The sequence below is a fragment of the Engystomops pustulosus genome, chromosome 6 (genome assembly GCF_040894005.1).
Source record: "Engystomops pustulosus chromosome 6, aEngPut4.maternal, whole genome shotgun sequence".
Lineage (NCBI taxonomy): Eukaryota > Metazoa > Chordata > Amphibia > Anura > Leptodactylidae > Engystomops > Engystomops pustulosus.
The window spans coordinates 24,916,079-24,941,528 of NC_092416.1; the positions used below are offsets into that span (position 1 = coordinate 24,916,079).

The 25,450-nt window shown below is 40.8% G+C and overlaps 1 protein-coding gene across 7 annotated transcripts in view; it reads right to left on the reverse strand.

The window, feature by feature from the left end:
- The window catches only part of ARHGAP33 (Rho GTPase activating protein 33), a 70,616-nt gene that overhangs the window by 31,441 nt on the left and 13,725 nt on the right, over positions 1-25,450 (reverse strand). For 6 of the 7 annotated variants that reach the window (XM_072155140.1, XM_072155136.1, XM_072155139.1 and 3 more), the window contains 3 exons: positions 14,505-14,602; positions 14,240-14,318; positions 14,085-14,165 (listed from right to left, as the gene is read on the reverse strand). In XM_072155140.1, coding sequence (XP_072011241.1) covers positions 14,085-14,165; positions 14,240-14,318; positions 14,505-14,602 — 258 coding nt within the window. The remainder of the gene's footprint in view (positions 1-14,084; positions 14,166-14,239; positions 14,319-14,504; positions 14,603-25,450) is intronic. The other variant, XM_072155141.1, reaches the window with a different exon arrangement.

The window sequence follows — 25,450 nt, forward strand, 5'->3', positions numbered from 1 at the left end:
ACACACTATAGATATACGGCTTCTCCTCGTGTACACACTATAGATATACGGCTTCTCCTCGTGTACACACTATAGATATACGGCTTCTCCTCGTGTACACACTATAGATATACGTATTCTCCTCGTGTATACACTATAGATATACGGCTTCTCCTCGTGCATACACTATAGATATACGGCTTCTCCTCGTGTACACACTATAGATATACGGCTTCTCCTCATGTACACACTATAGATATACGGCTTCTCCTCGTGTATACACTATAGATATACGGGTTCTCCTCGTGTATACACTATAGATATACGGGTTGTCCTCATGTACACACTATAGATATACGGGTTCTCCTCATGTACACACTATAGATATACGGCTTCTCCTCATGTACACACTATAGATATACGGCTTCTCCTCGTGTATACACTATAGATATACGGCTTCTCCTCGTGTACACACTATAGATATACGGCTTCTCCTCATGTACACACTATAGATATACGGCTTCTCCTCGTGTACACACTATAGATATACAGGTTCTCCTCATGTACACACTATAGATATACGGGTTCTCCTCATGTACACACTATAGATATACGGGTTCTCCTCATGTACACACTATAGCAGGGGTAGGGAACCTATGGCTCGGGGGCCAGATATGGCTCTTTTGTTGGCTGCATCTGGCTCTCAAACAGATCATTAATAAATAGTAATTGCTGTAGTGTGTGTCTTGGACTGATCACTGGACACAGGTAGTGATGTTACCGTGGCCTACGTCCTTTCTGCGACCCAGACGCCATTGCCGCCATCGTCTAACCCTGGGTCAAAGAGAAGAGTGTGGGAGCGATGAGGAGCTGGCTGCAGGGAGCGCAGGTAGGTGAATATTCTTTTTTTTTTTTTGCTGTGACTACCTATCTTCTGGGAAGCATGTTCTGTGGCTGTCTATCTACTGGGGGGCATGTGTTGTGGCTACTGATCTACTTTGGGGCATGTGCTGTGGCTACCTTTATACTGGAAGGCATGTGCATATTGTTGGGCTCTTACGCAATAACATTTAAATATATGTGGCGTTCATGGCTCTCTTTGCCAAAAAAGTTCCTGACCCCTGCACTATAGATATACGGCTTCTCCTCATGTACACACTATAGATATACGTCTTCTCCTCGTGTATACACTATAGATATACGGGTTCTCCTCGTGTACACACTATAGATATACGGCTTCTCCTCGTGTACACACTATAGATATACGGCTTCTCCTCATGTACACACTATAGATATACGGCTTCTCCTTGTGTACACACTGTAGATATACGGCTTCTCCTCGTGTACACACTATAGATATACGGCTTCTCCTCATGTACACACTATAGATATACGGCTTCTCCTCATGTACACACTATAGATATACGGCTTCTCCTCGTGTACACACTATAGATATACGGCTTCTCCTCATGTACACACTATAGATATACGGCTTCTCCTCGTGTACACACTGTAGATATACGGCTTCTCCTCGTGTACACACTATAGATATACGGCTTCTCCTCGTGTACACACTATAGATATACGGCTTCTCCTCGTGTACACACTATAGATATACGGCCTCTCCTCGTGTACACACTATAGATATACGGCTTCTCCTCGTGTACACACTATAGATATACGGCTTCTCCTCGTGTACACACTATAGATATACGGCTTCTCCTCGTGTACACACTATAGATATACGTATTCTCCTCGTGTATACACTATAGATATACGGCTTCTCCTCGTGCATACACTATAGATATACGGCTTCTCCTCGTGCATACACTATAGATATACGGCTTCTCCTCATGTACACACTATAGATATACGGCTTCTCCTCGTGTATACACTATAGATATACGGGTTCTCCTCGTGTATACACTATAGATATACGGGTTGTCCTCATGTACACACTATAGATATACGGGTTCTCCTCATGTACACACTATAGATATACGGCTTCTCCTCATGTACACACTATAGATATACGGCTTCTCCTCGTGTATACACTATAGATATACGGGTTCTCCTCGTGTACACACTATAGATATACGGCTTCTCCTCGTGTATACACTATAGATATACGGCTTCTCCTCGTGTACACACTATAGATATACGGCTTCTCCTCGTGTACACACTATAGATATACGGCTTCTCCTCGTGTACACACTATAGATATACGGCTTCTCCTCGTGTACACACTATAGATATACGGCTTCTCCTCGTGTACACACTATAGATATACGTCTTCTCCTCGTGTACACACTATAGATATACGGCTTCTCCTCGTGTACACACTATAGATATACGGCTTCTCCTCATGTACACACTATAGATATACGGCTTCTCCTCGTGTACACACTATAGATATACGGCTTCTCCTCGTGTACACACTATAGATATACGGCTTCTCCTCGTGTACACACTATAGATATACGGCTTCTCCTCGTGTACACACTATAGATATACGGCTTCTCCTCGTGTACACACTATAGATATACGGCTTCTCCTCGTGTACACACTATAGATATACGGCTTCTCCTCGTGTATACACTATAGATATACGGGTTCTCCTCATGTACACACTATAGATATACGGCTTCTCCTCGTGTACACACTATAGATATACGGGTTCTCCTCGTGTACACACTATAGATATACGGGTTCTCCTCGTGTACACACTATAGATATACGGCTTCTCCTCGTGTATACACTATAGATATACGGGTTCTCCTCATGTACACACTATAGATATACGGGTTCTCCTCATGTACACACTATAGATATACAGGTTCTCCTCATGTACACACTATAGATATACGGCTTCTCCTCGTGTACACACTATAGATATACGGGTTCTCCTCATGTACACACTATAGATATACGGCTTCTCCTCGTGTATACACTATAGATATACGGCTTCTCCTCGTGCACACACTATAGATATACGGCTTCTCCTCGTGTACACACTATAGATATACGGCTTCTCCTCGTGTATACACTATAGATATACGGCTTCTCCTCGTGTACACACTATAGATATACGGCTTCTCCTCGTGCACACACTATAGATATACGGCTTCTCCTCGTGTACACACTATAGATATACAGGTTCTCCTCATGTACACACTATAGATATACGGGTTCTCCTCATGTACACACTATAGATATACGGGTTCTCCTCATGTACACACTATAGCAGGGGTAGGGAACCTATGGCTCGGGGGCCAGATATGGCTCTTTTGTTGGCTGCATCTGGCTCTCAAACAGATCATTAATAAATAGTAATTGCTGTAGTGTGTGTCTTGGACTGATCACTGGACACAGGTAGTGATGTTACCGTGGCCTACGTCCTTTCTGCGACCCAGACGCCATTGCCGCCATCGTCTAACCCTGGGTCAAAGAGAAGAGTGTGGGAGCGATGAGGAGCTGGCTGCAGGGAGCGCAGGTAGGTGAATATTCTTTTTTTTTTTTTGCTGTGACTACCTATCTTCTGGGAAGCATGTTCTGTGGCTGTCTATCTACTGGGGGGCATGTGTTGTGGCTACTGATCTACTTTGGGGCATGTGCTGTGGCTACCTTTATACTGGAAGGCATGTGCATATTGTTGGGCTCTTACGCAATAACATTTAAATATATGTGGCGTTCATGGCTCTCTTTGCCAAAAAGGTTCCTGACCCCTGCACTATAGATATACGGCTTCTCCTCATGTACACACTATAGATATACGTCTTCTCCTCGTGTATACACTATAGATATACGGGTTCTCCTCGTGTATACACTATAGATATACGGCTTCTCCTCGTGTACACACTATAGATATACGGCTTCTCCTCATGTACACACTATAGATATACGGCTTCTCCTTGTGTACACACTGTAGATATACGGCTTCTCCTCGTGTACACACTATAGATATACGGCTTCTCCTCATGTACACACTATAGATATACGTCTTCTCCTCGTGTATACACTATAGATATACGGGTTCTCCTCGTGTACACACTATAGATATACGGCTTCTCCTCATGTACACACTATAGATATACGTCTTCTCCTCGTGTATACACTATAGATATACGGGTTCTCCTCGTGTACACACTATAGATATACGGCTTCTCCTCGTGTACACACTATAGATATACGGCTTCTCCTTGTGTACACACTATAGATATACGGCTTCTCCTCATGTACACACTATAGATATACGGCTTCTCCTCGTGTACACACTATAGATATACGGGTTCTCCTCGTGTATACACTATAGATATACGGCTTCTCCTCGTGTACACACTATAGATATACGGCTTCTCCTCGTGTACACACTATAGATATACGGCTTCTCCTCGTGTACACACTATAGATATACGGCTTCTCCTCATGTACACACTATAGATATACGGCTTCTCCTCGTGTATACACTATAGATATACGGGTTCTCCTCGTGTATACACTATAGATATACGGGTTGTCCTCATGTACACACTATAGATATACGGGTTGTCCTCATGTACACACTATAGATATACGGGTTCTCCTCGTGTACACACTATAGATATACGGCTTCTCCTCATGTACACACTATAGATATACGGGTTCTCCTCATGTACACACTATAGATATACGGGTTCTCCTCATGTACACACTATAGATATACGGCTTCTCCTCATGTACACACTATAGATATACGGCTTCTCCTCGTGTATACACTATAGATATACGGGTTCTCCTCGTGTACACACTATAGATATACGGCTTCTCCTCGTGTACACACTATAGATATACGTCTTCTCCTCGTGTACACACTATAGATATACGTCTTCTCCTCGTGTACACACTATAGATATACGGCTTCTCCTCGTGTACACACTATAGATATACGGCTTCTCCTCGTGTACACACTATAGATATACGGCTTCTCCTCGTGTATACACTATAGATATACGGCTTCTCCTCGTGTATACACTATAGATATACGGCTTCTCCTCGTGTACACACTATAGATATACGGCTTCTCCTCATGTACACACTATAGATATACGGCTTCTCCTCATGTACACACTATAGATATACGGCTTCTCCTCGTGTACACACTATAGATATACGGCTTCTCCTCGTGTACACACTATAGATATACGGCTTCTCCTCGTGTACACACTATAGATATACGGCTTCTCCTCGTGTACACACTATAGATATACGGCTTCTCCTCATGTACACACTATAGATATACGGCTTCTCCTCGTGTACACACTATAGATATACGGCTTCTCCTCGTGTACACACTATAGATATACGGCTTCTCCTCGTGCATACACTATAGATATACGGCTTCTCCTCGTGTACACACTATAGATATACGGCTTCTCCTCGTGTACACACTATAGATATACGGCTTCTCCTCGTGTACACACTATAGATATACGGCTTCTCCTCGTGTACACACTATAGATATACGGCTTCTCCTCGTGTACACACTATAGATATACGGCTTCTCCTCATGTACACACTATAGATATACGGCTTCTCCTCGTGTACACACTATAGATATACGGGTTCTCCTCGTGTACACACTATAGATATACGGCTTCTCCTCGTGTACACACTATAGATATACGGGTTGTTCTCATGTACACACTATAGATATACGGCTTCTCCTCATGTACACACTATAGATATACGGCTTCTCCTCGTGTACACACTATAGATATACGGCTTCTCCTCGTGTATACACTATAGATATACGGCTTCTCCTCATGTACACACTATAGATATACGGGTTCTCCTCATGTACACACTATAGATATATGGCTTCTCCTCATGTACACACTATAGATATACGGCCTCTCCTTATGTACACACTATAGATATACGGCATCTCCTCGTGTACACACTATAGATATACGTCTTCTCCTCGTGTACACACTATAGATATACGGCTTCTCCTGGTGTACACACTATAGATATACGGCTTCTCCTCGTGTATACACTATAGATATACGGCTTCTCCTCATGTACACACTATAGATATACGGCTTCTCCTGGTGTACACACTATAGATATACGGCTTCTCCTCGTGTACACACTATAGATATACGGCCTCTCCTTATGTACACACTATAGATATACGGCTTCTCCTCGTGTATACACTATAGATATACGGGTTCTTCTCATGTACACACTATAGATATACGGCTTCTCCTTGTGTATACACTATAGATATACGGCCTCTCCTTATGTACACACTATAGATATATGGCTTCTCCTCATGTACACACTATAGATATACGGGTTCTCCTCGTGTACACACTATAGATATACGGCTTCTCCTGTCCTGTATATACACTCACCGGCCACTTTATTAGGTACACCTGTCCAACTGCTCGTTAACACTTAATTTCTAATCAGCCAATCACATGGCGGCAACTCAGTGCATTTAGGCATGTAGACATGGTCAAGACAATCTCCTGCAGTTCTCCCGAGCATCAGTATGGGGAAGAAAGGTGATTTGTGGCCTTTGAACGTGGCATGGTTGTTGGTGCCAGAAGGGCTGGTCTGAGTATTTCAGAAACTGCTGATCTACTGGGATTTTCACGCACAACCATCTCTAGGGTTTACAGAGAATGGTCCGAAAAAGAAAAAACATCCAGTGAGCGGCAGTTCTGTGGGCGGAAATGCCTTGTTGATGCCAGAGGTCAGAGGAGAATGGGCAGACTGGTTCGAGCTGATAGAAAGGCAACAGTGACTCAAATCGCCACCCGTTACAACCAAGGTAGGCAGAAGAGCATCTCTGAACGCACAGTACATCGAACTTTGAGGCAGATGGGCTACAGCAGCAGAAGACCACACCGGGTGCCACTCCTTTCAGCTAAGAACAGGAAACTGAGGCTACAATTTGCACAAGCTCATTGATATTGGACAGTAAAAGATTGGAAAAACGTTGCCTGATCTGATGTATCTCGATTTCTGCTGCGACATTCGGATGGTAGGGTCAGAATTTGGCGTGAACAACATGAAAGCATAGATCCATCCTGCCTTGTATCAGCGGCTCAGGCTGGTGGTGGTGGTGTCATGGTGTCTTTGGGCCCCTTGGTACAACGCCACAGCCTACCTGAGTATTGTTGCTGACCATGTCCATCCCTTTATGAGCACAATGTACCCTGTAACATCTGATGGCTACTTTCAGCAGGATAATGCGCCATGTCATAAAGCTGGAATCATCTCAGACTGGTTTCTTGAACATGACAATGAGGTCACTGGACACAAATGGCCTCCACAGTCACCAGATCTCAATCCAATAGAGCATCTTTGGGATGTGGTGGAACGGGAGATTTGCATCATGGATGTGCAGCCGACAAATCTGTGGCAACTGTGTGATGCCATCATGTCAATATGGACCAAAATCTCTGAGGAGCTGCCAGCACCTTGTTGAATCTATGCCACGAAGAATTGAGGCAGTTCTGAAGGCAAAAGGGGGTCCAACCCGTTACTAGCATGGTGTACCTAATAAAGTGGCCGGTGAGTGCAGATATACGGTTATACTCCTCTTGTATAGAGTATATATACGGCTTCTCGTGTACACAATATAGATACAGGCAGTCCCCGGGTTACATACAAGATAGGGTCTGGAGGTTTGTTCTTAAGTTGAATTTGTATGTAAGTCGAAACTGTATATTTTATAATGGAAGTTCTAGACAATTTTTTTTCTTTTGCCCCAGTGACAATTGGAGTTTCAAAATTTTTGGTGTAATTGGACCAAGAATTATCAATAAAGCTTCATTACAGACACCTTACTGCTGATCATTGCAGTCTGGGACTATAGTAAAGCATCCAGAGAGCTTCACCAGAGGTCACAGGGGGCAGGGGGGTCCGTCTGTAACTATGGGTTGTCTGTAAGTCGGGTGTCCTTAAGTAGGGGACCGCCTGTATACGGCTTCTCCTCATGTGCACACTATAGATATATACGGTTCTCATGTACACACACTGTTCTAGTGATATATACAAAGTTTGCTGACAGGTTAGTGATCACTTAAGAACAAATGCGGAGGTTGTTCTCCTGAATTCACATGAAGTCCTGAGTCTCCGGAGCATCTAATTATACCTCATGTCCTATTTCCATAGAACAAAGATTTAATTATAAAAACCACCGGAGTGAATGAAAAGATACAATAAGTCAGACCACGGCAATTAATAGGAAGATAAGCGGCAGCCCCTGGGGGGAGGAGACCTTGGTAGGTCACTAAATTTAGCTTTAGTTGGATGCAGAAATGTTGTGCTGCGTTATCACAGCAATAAGGACCAACACAGGGAACAGCTACCAATTACATCAAGGATGGATATATGGGATAAAAAGGGTTATCTTTGCATCTGAAAAGAATATCTTGGATGGACGATATACACTCACCGGCCACTTTATTAGGTACACCATGCTAGTAACGGGTTGGACCCCCTTTTGCCTTCAGAACTGCCTCAATTCTTCGTGGCATAGATACAACAAGGTGCTGGAAGCTCCTCAGAGATTTTGGTCCATATTGACATGATGGCATCACACAGTTGCCGCAGATTTGTCGGCTGCACATCCATGATGCGAATCTCCCGTTCCACCACATCCCAAAGATGCTCTATTGGATTGAGATCTGGTGACTGTGGAGGCCATTTGAGTCCAGTGACCTCATTGTCATGTTCAAGAAACCAGTCTGAGATGATTCCAGCTTTATGACATGGCGCATTATCCTGCTGAAAGTAGCCATCAGATGTTACAGGGTACATTGTGCTCATAAAGGGATGGACATGGTCAGCAACAATACTCAGGTAGGCTGTGGCGTTGTACCAAGGGGCCCAAAGACACCATGACACCACCACCACCAGCCTGAGCCGCTGATACGAGGCAGGATGGATCCATGCTTTCATGTTGTTCACGCCAAATTCTGACCCTACCATCCGAATGTCGCAGCAGAAATCGAGACTCATCAGACCAGGCAACGTTTTTCCAATCTTCTACTGTCCAATTTCGATGAGCTTGTGCAAATTGTAGCCTCAGTTTCCTGTTCTTAGCTGAAAGGAGTGGCACCCGGTGTGGTCTTCTGCTGCTGTAGCCCATCTGCCTCAAAGTTCGACGTACTGTGCGTTCAGAGATGCTCTTCTGCCTACCTTGGTTGTAACGGGTGGAGATTTGAGTCACTGTTGCCTTTCTATCAGCTCGAACCAGTCTGCCCATTCTCCTCTGACCTCTGGCATCAACAAGGCATTTCCGCCCACAGAACTGCCGCTCACTGGATGTTTTTTCTTTTTCGGACCATTCTCTGTAAACCCTAGAGATGGTTGTGCGTGAAAATCCCAGTAGATCAGCAGTTTCTGAAATACTCAGACCAGCCCTTCTGGCACCAACAACCATGCCACGTTCAAAGGCCTCAAATCACCTTTCTTCCCCATACTGATGCCCGGTTTGAACTGCAGGAGATTGTCTTGACCATGTCTACATGCCTAAATGCACTGAGTTGCCGCCATGTGATTGGCTGATTAGAAATTAAGTGTCAACAAGCAGTTGGACAGGTGTACCTAATAAAGTGGCCGGTGAGTGTATATACACAGGGCAGTATTCTAGTAGTTATATTCTTGTACATAGGGGGCAGTATTATAGTAGTTATATTCTTGTACATAGGGGGCAGTATTCTAGTAGTTATATTCTTGTACATAGGGGGCAGTATTCTAGTAGTTATATTCTTGTACATAGGGGGCAGTATTATAGTAGTTATATTCCTGTACATAGGGGGCAGTATTATAGTAGTTATATTCTTGTACATAGGGGGGCAGTATTATAGTAGTTATATTCTTGTACATAGGGGCAGTATTATAGTAGTTATATTCTTGTACATAGGGGGCAGTATTATAGTAGTTATATTCTTGTACATAAGAGCAGTATTATAGTAGTTATATTCTTGTACATAGGGGGCAGTATTATAGTAGTTATATTCCTGTACATAGGGGGGCAGTATTATAGTAGTTATATTCCTGTACATAGGGGGCAGTATTATAGTAGTTATATTCCTGTACATAGGGGGGAAGTATTATAGTAGTTATATTCTTGTACATAGGGGGCAGTATTATAGTAGTTATATTCTTGTACATAGGGGGGGAGTATTATAGTAGTTATATTCTTGTACATAGGGGCAGTATTATAGTAGTTATATTCTTGTACATAGGGGGCAGTATTATAGTAGTTATATTCTTGTACATAGGAGCAGTATTATAGTAGTTATATTCTTGTACATAGGGGGCAGTATTATAGTAGTTATATTCCTGTACATAGGGGGCAGTATTATAGTAGTTATATTCCTGTACATAGGGGGGAAGTATTATAGTAGTTATATTCTTGTACATAGGGGCAGTATTATAGTAGTTATATTCTTGTACATAGGGGGCAGTATTATAGTAGTTATATTCCTGTACATAGGGGACAGTATTATAGTAGTTATATTCCTGTACATAGGGGGCGGTATTATAGTAGTTATATTCTTGTACATAGAAGGCAGTATTATAGTAGTTATATTCTTGTACATAGGGGGCAGTATTATAGTAGTTATATTCTTGTACATAGGGGGTGTATTATAGTAGTTATATTCTTGTACATAGGGGGCAGTATTATAGTAGTTATATTCTTGTACATAGGGGGGCAGTATTACAGTAGTTATATTCTTGTACATAGGGGCAGTATTATAGTAGTTATATTCTTGTACATAGGGGCAGTATTATAGTAGTTATATTCTTGTACATAGGAGCAGTATTATAGTAGTTATATTCTTGTACATAGGGGGCAGTATTATAGTAGTTATATTCCTGTACATAGGGGGGGAGAATTATAGTAGTTATATTCCTGTACATAGGGGGCAGTATTATAGTAGTTATATTCCTGTACATAGGGAGCAGTATTATAGTAGTGTTATTCTTGTACATAGGGAGCAGTATTATAGTAGTTATATTCTTGTACATAGGGAGCAGTATTATAGTAGTTATATTCTTGTACATAGGGGGCAGTATTATAGTAGTTATATTCTTGTACATAGGGAGCAGTATTATAGTAGTTATATTCTTGTACATAGGGGCAGTATTATAGTAGTTATATTCTTGTACATAGGAGCAGTATTATAGTAGTTATATTCTTGTACATAGGGGGCAGTATTATAGTAGTTATATTCCTGTACATAGGGGGCAGTATTATAGTAGTTCTATTCTTGTACATAGGGGGCAGTATTATAGTAGTTATATTCCTGTACATAGGGAGCAGTATTATAGTAGTGTTATTCCTGTACATAGGGGGGCAGTATTACAGTAGTTATATTCCTGTACATAGGGGGCATAGGGGGCAGTATTACAGTAGTTATATTCTTGTACATAGGGAGCAGTATTATAGTAGTTATATTCCTGTACATAGGGGGCAGTATTATAGTAGTTATATTCTTGTACATAGGGGGCAGTATTATAGTAGTTATATTCTTGTACATAGGGGGCAGTATTACAGTAGTTATATTCTTGTACATAGGGGCAGTATTATAGTAGTTATATTCCTGTACATAGGGGGCAGTATTATAGTAGTTATATTCTTGTACATAGGGAGCAGTATTATAGTAGTTATATTCTTGTACATAGGGGGCAGTATTATAGTAGTTATATTCTTGTACATAGGGGGCAGTATTCTAGTAGTTATATTCTTGTACATAGGGGGCAGTATTCTAGTAGTTATATTCTTGTACATAGGGGGCAGTATTATAGTAGTTATATTCCTGTACATAGGGGGCAGTATTATAGTAGTTATATTCTTGTACATAGGGGGGCAGTATTATAGTAGTTATATTCTTGTACATAGGGGCAGTATTATAGTAGTTATATTCTTGTACATAGGGGGCAGTATTATAGTAGTTATATTCTTGTACATAAGAGCAGTATTATAGTAGTTATATTCTTGTACATAGGGGGCAGTATTATAGTAGTTATATTCCTGTACATAGGGGGGCAGTATTATAGTAGTTATATTCCTGTACATAGGGGGCAGTATTATAGTAGTTATATTCCTGTACATAGGGGGGAAGTATTATAGTAGTTATATTCTTGTACATAGGGGGCAGTATTATAGTAGTTATATTCTTGTACATAGGGGGGGAGTATTATAGTAGTTATATTCTTGTACATAGGGGCAGTATTATAGTAGTTATATTCTTGTACATAGGGGGCAGTATTATAGTAGTTATATTCTTGTACATAGGAGCAGTATTATAGTAGTTATATTCTTGTACATAGGGGGCAGTATTATAGTAGTTATATTCCTGTACATAGGGGGGCAGTATTATAGTAGTTATATTCCTGTACATAGGGGGCAGTATTATAGTAGTTATATTCCTGTACATAGGGGGGAAGTATTATAGTAGTTATATTCTTGTACATAGGGGCAGTATTATAGTAGTTATATTCTTGTACATAGGGGGCAGTATTATAGTAGTTATATTCCTGTACATAGGGGACAGTATTATAGTAGTTATATTCCTGTACATAGGGGGCGGTATTATAGTAGTTATATTCTTGTACATAGAAGGCAGTATTATAGTAGTTATATTCTTGTACATAGGGGGCAGTATTATAGTAGTTATATTCTTGTACATAGGGGGTGTATTATAGTAGTTATATTCTTGTACATAGGGGGCAGTATTATAGTAGTTATATTCTTGTACATAGGGGGGCAGTATTACAGTAGTTATATTCTTGTACATAGGGGCAGTATTATAGTAGTTATATTCTTGTACATAGGGGCAGTATTATAGTAGTTATATTCTTGTACATAGGAGCAGTATTATAGTAGTTATATTCTTGTACATAGGGGGCAGTATTATAGTAGTTATATTCCTGTACATAGGGGGGGAGAATTATAGTAGTTATATTCCTGTACATAGGGGGCAGTATTATAGTAGTTATATTCCTGTACATAGGGAGCAGTATTATAGTAGTGTTATTCTTGTACATAGGGAGCAGTATTATAGTAGTTATATTCTTGTACATAGGGAGCAGTATTATAGTAGTTATATTCTTGTACATAGGGGGCAGTATTATAGTAGTTATATTCTTGTACATAGGGAGCAGTATTATAGTAGTTATATTCTTGTACATAGGGGCAGTATTATAGTAGTTATATTCTTGTACATAGGAGCAGTATTATAGTAGTTATATTCTTGTACATAGGGGGCAGTATTATAGTAGTTATATTCCTGTACATAGGGGGCAGTATTATAGTAGTTCTATTCTTGTACATAGGGGGCAGTATTATAGTAGTTATATTCCTGTACATAGGGAGCAGTATTATAGTAGTGTTATTCCTGTACATAGGGGGGCAGTATTACAGTAGTTATATTCCTGTACATAGGGGGCATAGGGGGCAGTATTACAGTAGTTATATTCTTGTACATAGGGAGCAGTATTATAGTAGTTATATTCCTGTACATAGGGGGCAGTATTATAGTAGTTATATTCTTGTACATAGGGGGCAGTATTATAGTAGTTATATTCTTGTACATAGGGGGCAGTATTACAGTAGTTATATTCTTGTACATAGGGGCAGTATTATAGTAGTTATATTCCTGTACATAGGGGGCAGTATTATAGTAGTTATATTCTTGTACATAGGGGGCAGTATTATAGTAGTTATATTCTTGTACATAGGGGGCAGTATTATAGTAGTTATATTCTTGTACATAGGGGGCAGTATTATAGTAGTTATATTCTTGTACATATAGGGCAGTATTATAGTAGTTATATTCCTGTACATAGGGGCAGTATTATAGTAGTTATATTCCTGTACATAGGGGGCAGTATTATAGTAGTTATATTCCTGTACATAGGGGGCAGTATTATAGTAGTTATATTCCTGTACATAGGGGGCAGTATTATAGTAGTTATATTCCTGTACATAGGGGGCAGTATTATATTAGTTATAGTCTTGTATATAGGGGGCAGTATTATAGTGGTTTTAGCCTTACGATAATGTATGTCTCTTGTCATCTGCACCTTGCACCCACCTGACATGTGACTTGCACAATGTAAACAGCCTCTGATTCGCTACCACTGGAATCCTCAGGACGAGAGTCGGATAGTGAGAGCTGGAAGAGATGATGACATCAGTGATTGCACTGTAGTGGTAGCATACAGGGACCAGATGAATGGGGTCTCTTACCTGTATAGGGCCATAGTTGACATTTTCATAGTGGTAGTGAGCGCAGTCCGCCAGCTTTACAAAGGGTCCACGTGTTACCCTAAAGATAATACAGGGAATACGGATTAGTAAACCTAGAGAACACAAAAAATGTAATTAAAATTATCTACTCCCTCATTATATAACACAAAGCAGGTGATGCGTGAAATGGGAAATACAGTGTAGCCGCAAGGACCCAGCAGATTATATATTCACGAGACACCCCTCACAAAACTCACTGATTTACCTCTTGGTGGGTCTCCCTTTTACGCTGCTGGGAGCGGCAGAAGAAATGAGTCGTCCGGAGCCCTCCGTGCCTGAATCCAGTGTGTCCGAGCCCCGAGCCTGCAGCGCAAAGCATATTTCTAGATACATGCAAAGCAAATGGCCTCTGAACATTCAAAATTCATGTCCGAAACATCCTAAACCACTTTATACCAGAAGCAACCGGCGTCCGTGTCACAGCAAATCACATCCCGCATGGCTGACAGCAGAAGAGGGAGACTCCTAATGTACACTGCACATGGGGAAACCACAGCCCCCATCTAGTTCAGAGCTACAATACTGTACATAGGGGGCAGTATTATAGTAGTTATATTCCTGTACATAGGGGACAGTATTATAGTAGTTATATTCCTGTACATAGGGGGCAGTATTATAGTAGTTATATTCTTGTACATAGGGGGCAGTATTATAGTAGTTATATTCCTGTACATAGGGGGCAGTATTATAGTAGTTATATTCTTGTACATAGGGGGCAGTATTATAGTAGTTATATTCTTGTATATAGGGGGCAGTATTATAGTAGTTATATTCCTGTACATAGGGGCAGTATTATTGTAGTTATATTCTTGTACATAGGGGCAGTATTATAGTAGTTATATTCTTGTACATAGGGGGCAGTATTATAGTAGTTATATACTTGTACATAGGGGCAGTATTATTGTAGTTATATTCTTGTACATAGGGGCAGTATTATAGTAGTTATATTCTTGTACATAGGGGGCAGTATTATAGTAGTTATATACTTGTACATAGGGGCAGTATTATTGTAGTTATATTCTTGTACATAGGGGCAGTATTATAGTAGTTATATTCTTGTACATAGGGGGCAGTATTATAGTAGTTATATTCTTGTACATAGGGAGCGGTATTATAGTAGTTCTATTCTTGTACATAGGGAGCGGTATTATAGTAGTTCTATTCTTGTACATAGGGGGCAGTATTATAGTAGTTCTATTCTTGTACATAGGGGGCAGTATTATAGTAGTTCTATTCTTGTACATAGGGGGCAGTATTATAGTAGTTATATTCTTGTACATAGGGGGCAGTATTATAGTAGTTATATTCCTGTACATAGGGGGGCAGTATTACAGTAGTTATATTCCTGTACATAGGGGGGGCAGTATTACAGTAGTTATATTCTTGTACATAGGGGCAGTATTATAGTAGTTATATTCTTGTACATTGGGCGCAGTATTATAGCAGTTATATTCTTGTACATAGGGGGCAGTATTATAGTAGTTATATTCTTGTACATAGGGGGCAGTATTATAGTATTATATTCCTGTACATAGGGGGCAGTATTATAGTAGTTATATTCTTGTACATAGGGGCAGTATTATAGTAGTTATAGTCTTGTACACAGGGGGCGGTATTATAGTAGTTATATTCTTGTACATAGGGGGCAGTATTATAGTAGTTATATCCCTGTACATAGGGGGCAGTATTATAGTAGTTATATTCTTGTATATAGGGGACAGTATTATAGTAGTTATATTCTTGTACATAGGGGGCAGTATTATAGTAGTTATATTCTTGTACATAGGGGGCAGTATTATAGTAGTTATAGTCTTGTACATAGGGGGCAGTGTTATAGTAGTTATATTCCTGTACACAGGGGGCAGTATTATAGTAGTTATAGTCTTGTACACAGGGGGCGGTATTATAGTAGTTATGTTCTTGTACATAGGGGGCAGTATTATAGTAGTTATATTCTTGTACATAGGGGGCAGTATTATAGTAGTTATATTCTTGTACATAGGGGACAGTATTATAGTAGTTATATTCTTGTACATAGGGGGCAGTATTATAGTAGTTATAGTCTTGTACACAGGGGGCGGTATTATAGTAGTTATATTCTTGTACATTGGGGCAGTATTATAGTAGTTATATTCTTGTACATAGGGGGCAGTATTATAGTAGTTATATTCTTGTACATAGGGGGCAGTATTATAGTAGTTATATTCTTGTACATAGGGGGCAGTATTATAGTAGTTATATTCTTGTACATAGGGGACAGTATTATAGTAGTTATATTCTTGTACATAGGGGGCAGTATTATAGTAGTTATAGTCTTGTACACAGGGGGCGGTATTATAGTAGTTATATTCTTGTACATTGGGGCAGTATTATAGTAGTTATATTCTTGTACATAGGGGGCAGTATTATAGTAGTTATATTCTTGTACATAGGGGGCAGTATTATAGTAGTTATATTCTTGTACATAGGGGGCAGTATTATAGTAGTTATATTCTTGTACATAGGGGCAGTATTATAGTAGTTATATTCTTGTACATAGGGGGCAGTATTATAGTAGTTATATTCTTGTACATAGGGGGCAGTATTATAGTAGTTATATTCTTGTACATAGGGGCAGTATTATAGTAGTTGCATTCATGGGATAAAGGGTAGTTTTGGTTCTTGGGACCAGAACTACAACAATTACTCTTTTCCCGTATCCCTTTAAAGACGTCTTCTATACATGTCATGTACAGGTCTTCAGTGTGTGGCTGGACATGAATCCTGTATCACCATGTAATGAACACTATTGGCCTTGGCTTCGCTCCATAAGTCGCGTTTCTTTTCCGCTGGTTCTTTTGGAGTGCCTGTTACACAAAAACTATTTTTAAATATTCTTTCTGTGCGTTTCTATAGAAACTGAAGACATCGCCGATTTACAGATCCAATCCCACTTGTGAACAAACTATGAGCAATGGCATTTCAACTACACAGCTACGGTGAGAGCTGCCGCCTCAAGGTTGTGTGTATGTAGATTATTGTACCGGAGGGCACAGAGATTTATACTGAGCATTACACAGACATTGAAAAACTTTTGTATAACGATGTTGGCTGTGAACCGGTTTTATATACCAAGCGATGGGCAGGCATTGGTAAATAGATTAAGGCTGTTGTCTGTCACAACGAATCAAAGGACTGCTTTCAATATGCAAATGGATTTTAAAAAATGAGAGCCAAATTCTGATTGGTTGTTATGAGTTTTTCTTGCCAAGTGGTGCATTTGCCCTATAGCAACCAATGAGAACACTGCTTTCACTATTAACTGGGCTTTTGAAAGATGAGAGCTGAAATCTGATAGGTTTCTCCTGCTAAATGGATGTTATAGCCATAGAAACCAACTAAACTCACTATTTTCATTATCAAAAGGGCCTTTAAAGGACATTTTCCACCAGGATGAAATACTGTATGCAAATGAGCTACGTAGGTGTTAATGAAGCTCTTTGGGTGTAATTTGCACTCGTTTTCCTTGCAGTCCATAACAACCAATCGCAAATCTTGTTTCATTTCCTTAGAGCCGTCTAACAAATAACAGCTGAACTTTGATTGGCTGCAATGGCTAACAATCCTTTGATGTGAGGCTTCCACAGTATTGTTTCCCTTTGCAGCCAATCAGAGTTCAGCTTTTATTTCTCAGTCTGCCTTGAAAAGATGAAACGAAAGTTGTGATTGGCTGTTATGGACGGCATGGAAATTTCAAAGCGGTAGTGAAGTGGTTGCTATGGGCGACACGCCATATTTAATTCATGGAAATCTAATTATTGCATAATATGGATGTGGCTTAAAGGGAACTTGTGACCAGATTTTACCCTTTTAAACTAACAACCTTGTCAGATCGAGTATGAAACGTCCTTTCTTGGATTCCATATTTTTTGGTGAAATCCCCCTGGTTCCCCATTTTAAAAAAACTCTTCCAAAAAGTCTAATAAAAATGAGCCGAGAAGAGTCATATTTCAGTGTGATTTCAGATGCCCCTTTCTTCGGTTCTATAGCGCCTAGAACTATGCAGCTGGTGTCATACTACAGATAGGAATCTCATCTTTCACAACACATCGGCCTATGGCTCTGTGAGCTACAGAACTGGATATATGGGCAGTTAAAAAAAATTACCTGAAGCTCACAGGTTAACAAAAAAAAGTGTCAGAGAACAACTAGATCAGTTTTGCTCTTAGTCAGTTTCGATAAATAATTGCTTCCAATTTAGTCCCCACTGGTTTCTACTTCCTTATTTGTCAAGGCAAATAGGAAGTGCCCACTCACCCAATCACTGGCATCTAAAAGGACCAAGGAGGTTGATCTGCCTGTATCTCTGATTCTGTACATCACAGAACCCCATGCCTGATGCGTTTGATAGATTTAATTCTTATCTTTACTACAACACCAGCAGGATGTTTCTAGATACTACAGAACTGAAGATAGGGGAGTCGGAAGTGACTCTCCCCATGCAGCCTCAGAACGTGACTCATCTAAGACAAATATGACTCTTTTCTACTCTATTTCTTTGGAGGAGATTTTTATTTTATGGGTAAAGGGATGAAAAAGAAAAGGGAATTCCAGATAGGACATGTCATCCCCTAGCTGAGGGGGCTGCTGGGTTAGAATCTGATGACAGATTTTCTTTTAGTGGTGTTGTATATACAAACTAGTTGTAGCCATGTTTATAATGCATGTAGTATCCTCTCTGCACAACTGCGAGAGGTCAGAGTAGTGGACTTGATTTTGGTAAATAGAGGCAGGGGTGCAAATGAATCTAAAATAAAGGACGCACGCGAATCCATATTGACTGTGACTATTGGTCCTACAGTCAAAATGGACATTTTTTAAAGGTTTTTTGTAAGTCAGGCAATAGAGACGACCATCCCTCGTCTCTACAGGTTACGACTCATCATCTATAACATCATATACCACATTATGGCTGGTAGTAATATAGTTTCTATAACAACCGTATCATCTTTCTAAGAGAAAACGTGACATAACGCCTCCACAGAACGTGGATTTCGCTGGAAACATGTGAAGATCATTAAGCTGTTAGTGCATTCAGACTTTTTTTCACTCCACTTAACTTCACGTCAGCTCCGGGACGCTGATCTCGCCGTTTACATGGCCTACATTTTGCAGCTATTTAAAGCCTAAGGTCCATTAGACAAGGCAGATTTATTTATTTAACAGAAAGAAAAAAAAAAGTGGCGCGCTTCATACATAATACAAGATGGGCGAGCGAAGAGGGGGCGCGGAAAAATAGTTCACAGTGAACGGCACTTCATGATAAACTCAGCCACTAGGTGGCAACGTTACAGTGGAGCCTACGGATGAAGCAAAAAGAAGTAAAAAAACTACCGTAACCCATCAGGTTAATAAGAGAAAATGCTGACTGTTTCCTTAGTCAGTCACCTATTTTTAGTCTATGACTAAAATATAATACAGCTGGAGGATGACAGGGAAGCCGTCACCAGATTTTGTCCCATTATACTACTGGTCCCGCCTCAGGTAGGGTACGAAATGTCCTATTTAAAAAAAATTTTTTGGTGAAATCTCACCTGTTTACCTATAAAAAGGTTCCTCCAAATTCATGTGAAAATAAGCAGAGAAGAGTCCTATTTGCCTGAAATCGGTCAAGTTTAGAGGCTGCAGGTAGAGGTATCACTTCAGACACCTCTATCTTTGATTGTGGTTCTATGAGCAACACTGCTTTCACTATTAACTGGGCTTTTGAAAGATAAGAGCTGAAATCTGATTGGTTGTTATGAGTTTTTCTTGCCAAGTGGTGCATTTGCCCTATAGCAACCAATGAGAACACTGCTTTCACTTTTAATTTGGCTTTTGAAAGATGAGAGCTGAAATCTGATTGGTTTCTCCTGCTAAATGGATGTTATAGCCATAGAAACCAACTAAACTCACTATTTTCATTATCAAAAGGGCCTTTAAAGGACATTTTCCACCAGGATGAAATACTGTATGCAAATGAGCTACGTAGGTGTTAATGAAGCTCTTTGGGTGTAATTTGCACTCGTTTTCCTTGCAGTCCATAACAACCAATCGCAAATCTTGTTTCATTTCCTTAGAGCCGTCTAACAAATAACAGCTGAACTTTGATTGGCTGCAATGGCTAACAATCCTTTGATGTGAGGCTTCTACAGTATTGTTTCCCTTTGCAGCCAATCAGAGTTTAGCTTTTATTTCTCAGTCTGCCTTGAAAAGATGAAACGAGAGTTGTGATTGGCTGTTATGGACGGCATGGAAATTTCAAAGCGGTAGTGAAGTGGTTGCTATGGAGCTGAGGCTACACGACGCGGCTACACGACGCGGCTACTCCACGCCCCGGTAGCCTCTCGGATCCTCCTACCAGATTAGCACTTACAAGGGCTATCGTTACATACATTAGATGCACTTACCACTGGATCTACCTTAAAATGTAGATCCGTGGTGGTAGGTTTCCTTTAACTTCCTTAATTTCTGGTTCTGTAACACCACAGAACCATTTCTGATGTGATCTGAAAGATGAGATTCTTATATTTAATATGACACCAGCAGCATCTGGGTGGATACAACAGAGGATAGAGGCCAAACTTGACTCATCTCAGGCAAATCTGATTCTTCTCTGCTCATTTTCACTTGTTTTTGGAGGAGACTCTTCATTGGTAAAGCTGATGAGATTTCACATAAAAGAGGGAATTGTAGAAAGGACAATTCCTACTACCAGTCCCCTCAGGTAGGTTATGGAACATGATGGAACAGCAGAAATGTGAATGCTGCTTTCACAGTGACTGGAGCATAACACATTAGACTTTAGAGGTTACAAAAAGGAGTCACAAAATTACATCAAATAAAATTTCACGAACAGACGTCAGATACAGAACCCCATATAATTTAGGGGTCTCCATAACAACCAAAAGTCTCTTTGCAGCCGACGGTTTAATTCTCACCAGACCGGTCATAGTCAATATTTGCTGCAGAACATTCTCCTTGGGCAAATAAGAAGCCATTCACACAGACTCTACACCATACTTCATTATTAGACACCCCAGTGATGTTTAACTCAATATTCTGCAATAGGTGCGTGCCGCCATAATAAGATATCCTAGAATGACTCCAACATTCCCCCAAAGAATATCCTGGGGGCGCCATTGTGTCATTTGACTCAAAAAGTTGGCAAATGTTCCCAAAAACAAGCGCTGTCGAGAGGTCCCCTTTAAAGTGGTGTCACTCTGGGTTGTTTTTATGGTGTCTTTTACTTTACTGGTTTCTTCTTCCTGATTTGTTAAGGCAAATAGGAAGTGTCCACTTATCCAATAACTGGCATCTAGAAGGAGCAGGAGGTTGAGGGCAGCAGATACCTGGCAGACAAAGTCATCAGCCATACAATATATTTCAATTAATATCCCCTCCGATACTGAAGTGTTTCATTATGGAACAAAAATTAAAGACCAGAAGGGAACCCAATACGTGGCAGAGCAGGTGCAGAAAGAGATTGGTGATAATACAGGTCCTCCTGCTCTAGAACATGCTGCCTGCAGATAGGACACTATGTACAATCTGCTCAGCTCCTCCTGCTCTATAACATGCTGCCTGCAGATAGGACACTATGCACAATCTACTCAGCTCATCCTGCTCTATAACATGCTGCCTGCAGATAGGACACTATGTACAATCAGCTCAGCTCCTCCTGCACTATAACATGCTGCTTGCAGATAGGACACTATGTACAATCAGCTCAGCTCCTCCTGCGCTATAACATGCTGCCTGCAGATAGGACACTATGCACAATCTACTCAGCTCATCCTGCTCTATAACATGCTGTCTGCAGATAGGACACTATGTACAATCTGCTCAGATCCTCCTGCTCTATGGCATGCTGCCTGCAGATAGGACACTATGTACAATCAGCTCAGCTCCTCCTGCTCTATAACATGCTGCCTGCAGATAGGACACTATGCACAATCTACTCAGCTCATCCTGCTCTATAACATGCTGCCTGCAGATAGGACACTATGCACAATCTACTCAGCCCCTTCTGCACTGTAACATGCTGCCTGCAGATAGGACACTATGTACATATTGCTTAGCTCATCCTGCTCTATAACATGCTGCCTGCTGATAGGACACTATGTATTTCTGATCAACTCCTCTTGCTTTTATATGAGTATCTAAAACCACTCCAAGCTGTATGGATAGGCAGTCCACTGTACAGCAGATAGCCCGTTCTGTCACTACCTGTGTGCATGTACTTGAGCAGTAGTCACTCATACAGGAAGCCAAGTGGCGCCCTGACCCAAATTAACCTTTACATACATTGCGGGGGCAGTGAAAGCAGAACTAGGCATCAAGCTATACGTGCACTGTCAAGTTGGTATTTTAAGTTAACCCCTTCCCGACATTTGACGTAATAGTACTGCATGGCGGGAGGTGCGTTCCCGCAAAATGCAGTATTATTACGTCAAGCTTCTGGCCCCGGCTCCTGAACGGAGCCGGGGCCAGAAGCTGCGGGTGTCAGCTATATATTATAGCCGACACCTGCCTCTAACACCCGCGATCGGAGATTTCTCCGATCGCGGGTGTTAACCCCTAACACGCCGCGGTCGCGCTGACCGCGGCGTGTTAGAGGCATTTAAAGCCTAGTAAAAGTGAATCGGACCCCCCCCGCGGCGCTTACCGGGGGGGGTCCGCTCCTCCGATCGCAGCCCCGGGACTGCCGGTGCCCGGGGCTGCGCGATCTTCATCCGGAAGCCGGGTCCCTGCCTTCTGGCAGGACCCGGCTGTAAGACACTGGGCATGCGCAGCATGCTCAGTGTCTTACATTACACAGTGCAATACATCTGTATTGCACTGTGTAACCTGTAAAAAAGCTTGAACAAGTGATCAGAAGATCACTTGTTCAAGCTTAGATGTCATTAACTGTAAAAAAAGTAAAAAAAATAAATAAAGGTTTTTTTAAAATAAAAATAAATAATAAAAGAAAGTGAAAGTCCCCCCAAACACCACATTTCCCTGTACACAAGTAATAAAGTATAAAAAACACTAAATCACAAAAAAACCCCACTTATTTGGTATCGCTGCGTCCGTAACAATCTGTACAATAAATCCTAAACATAATTGGACCCCCTCGGTGGACGTGGTAAAAAAAAACCCCCAAAAACTTGCCAAAAATTAAAACTTTTTATCAAATTGCTTTACAAAAAATGTTCTAAAAAGTTATCCGAAAAAGTTACAAGCACCAAAATGATACCAGTGAAAAGAAAAACTTGTCACGCAAAAAATAAGCTTACAACCAGCTCCGTAAACCAAAAAATACTATAATTATGCCACTATAAAAATGGAAATACTAAAACAAATGCAATTTTTTCTATTCTAGTTTTCCTTCAATAAAATTGGACAAATATAAAATAAACTATATAAATGAGGTATCACCGTAATCGTAGTGATCCGTAGAATAAAGATAATATATTATTGTTATGCTACAGTGAACACCCCCCCAAAAAAATGCTAAAAATCCAAAACAAGAATTGATGATTTTATTTTCCTCCACACGTAAAAAGTTAATAAAATTTCTTCAATAAGCTAAAAACCCACTAAAATGAAGGTTTTTTTTACAGTGCATCTCGTCTCGCAAAAAATAAGCCCTTATGTATCTAAATTGCTTAAAAAATAAATAAAGATTGTATAGCCTATTCCCAACGAGCGTTGTTATAGAACGGTGCGGCGGGTAGTGACTTGCTAACACGGTTCATACAGTGATCGGGGCAAGATGGCGGCTGTTCCTGACGTCCATCCATCCTGCCCCATGGAACAGAAGGGTTACGTCCCCCCCACAAGATCGCTGCTACTGGCTCATCAATTCAGACGAGCCAATAGCAGCGAATTTACTTATGACGTCAGTAATACCGATCACCATGTCTGTAGACACGGTGATCGGGGCAGGGTGGCGGCTGTTCCTGACAGCCACCAATTTTGCCTTGCGGTCCAGAGGGGTTTTGTTGCCCCCCTCTGTCCATGTTTGCCGCTATTGGCTGGTCGATTTGGTCCAGCCAAAAGCAGCAATATTCGTCACAATGGGCATCGCTAGGGTGAATAAGAGCAACACTTGGCGATAATTTCCGTACGAAAAACCACGATTTGGTACTAAAGTGCTGGCCGTGTACATTGTACAGATTATGGTGTACAACTCTTACGAGCTGTTCCAATGTGCAGGTCCTGCCGTATCATTTCTCCGTTTTCAAGAGGAAGATATTAGGAAACTAATATTGGGACAAGAAGGACGGGGCCCCAGTACCTCTGGTTTAGATGTTCCTGTGTTTTGCCAGGACAGCATTTTCCCGGTGAATTCTGCTGCTTCTAATGGTAGGACTCAATAAAGAGTCTGTTCCAAAAGAGGAGTTAGGATGGACACTATATACTAAGGATGGACACTATATACTAAGGATGGACACTATATACTACTACGGTAAGAGACCTGCGACAACTCCAGAGTGACAAAAGTTTAGTTGGTCCCTTGGTATATTCTACCTCCTTATACACAACACATTCACAATTCACGCCCAACCTGTTGTGAATTAATTTCGGTAAAATGAATAATTGTAACAACTATTATGTCCCGTTGCTCCCTATACCCCTCCATTATTTCATAAGGGGCGCCACATAACTGGCACTGAACTTTCCAGAAATAATTGCAATTTCCATCTCGGACTCCATTGCACATGATATTTGGAAACCACCTATATGTTCAAAATGCTCATTTCACCACGTGTATTACACTACACCACATATTACACCTTGCTATATTCCCCAAGGGGTGTACATTCAACAATTAGGGTCACTTTTCGGGTTTTCCTCTGTTTTGGTACCACTACGGCTCTCCAAATGTATCCTGACACATATGAAGGATTTCTGTCAAATTTGGCCTCTAAAAGACAAACATCCCTCTTTTCCTCTACTGTGCGCCCATAAAGCATTTTATATGCACATGTGGGGTACTTCTACACTCGGGAGAAATAGTTTTACACCTTTTTTGGGGTTATTTAATATATTATCCCTTGTGGCTTACAAAAATTAGGGGTAAAGTGACATTTATAGGAAAATTTTCACCTTTTTAATGTTTAGGGCCTAATTGGATCATTCACC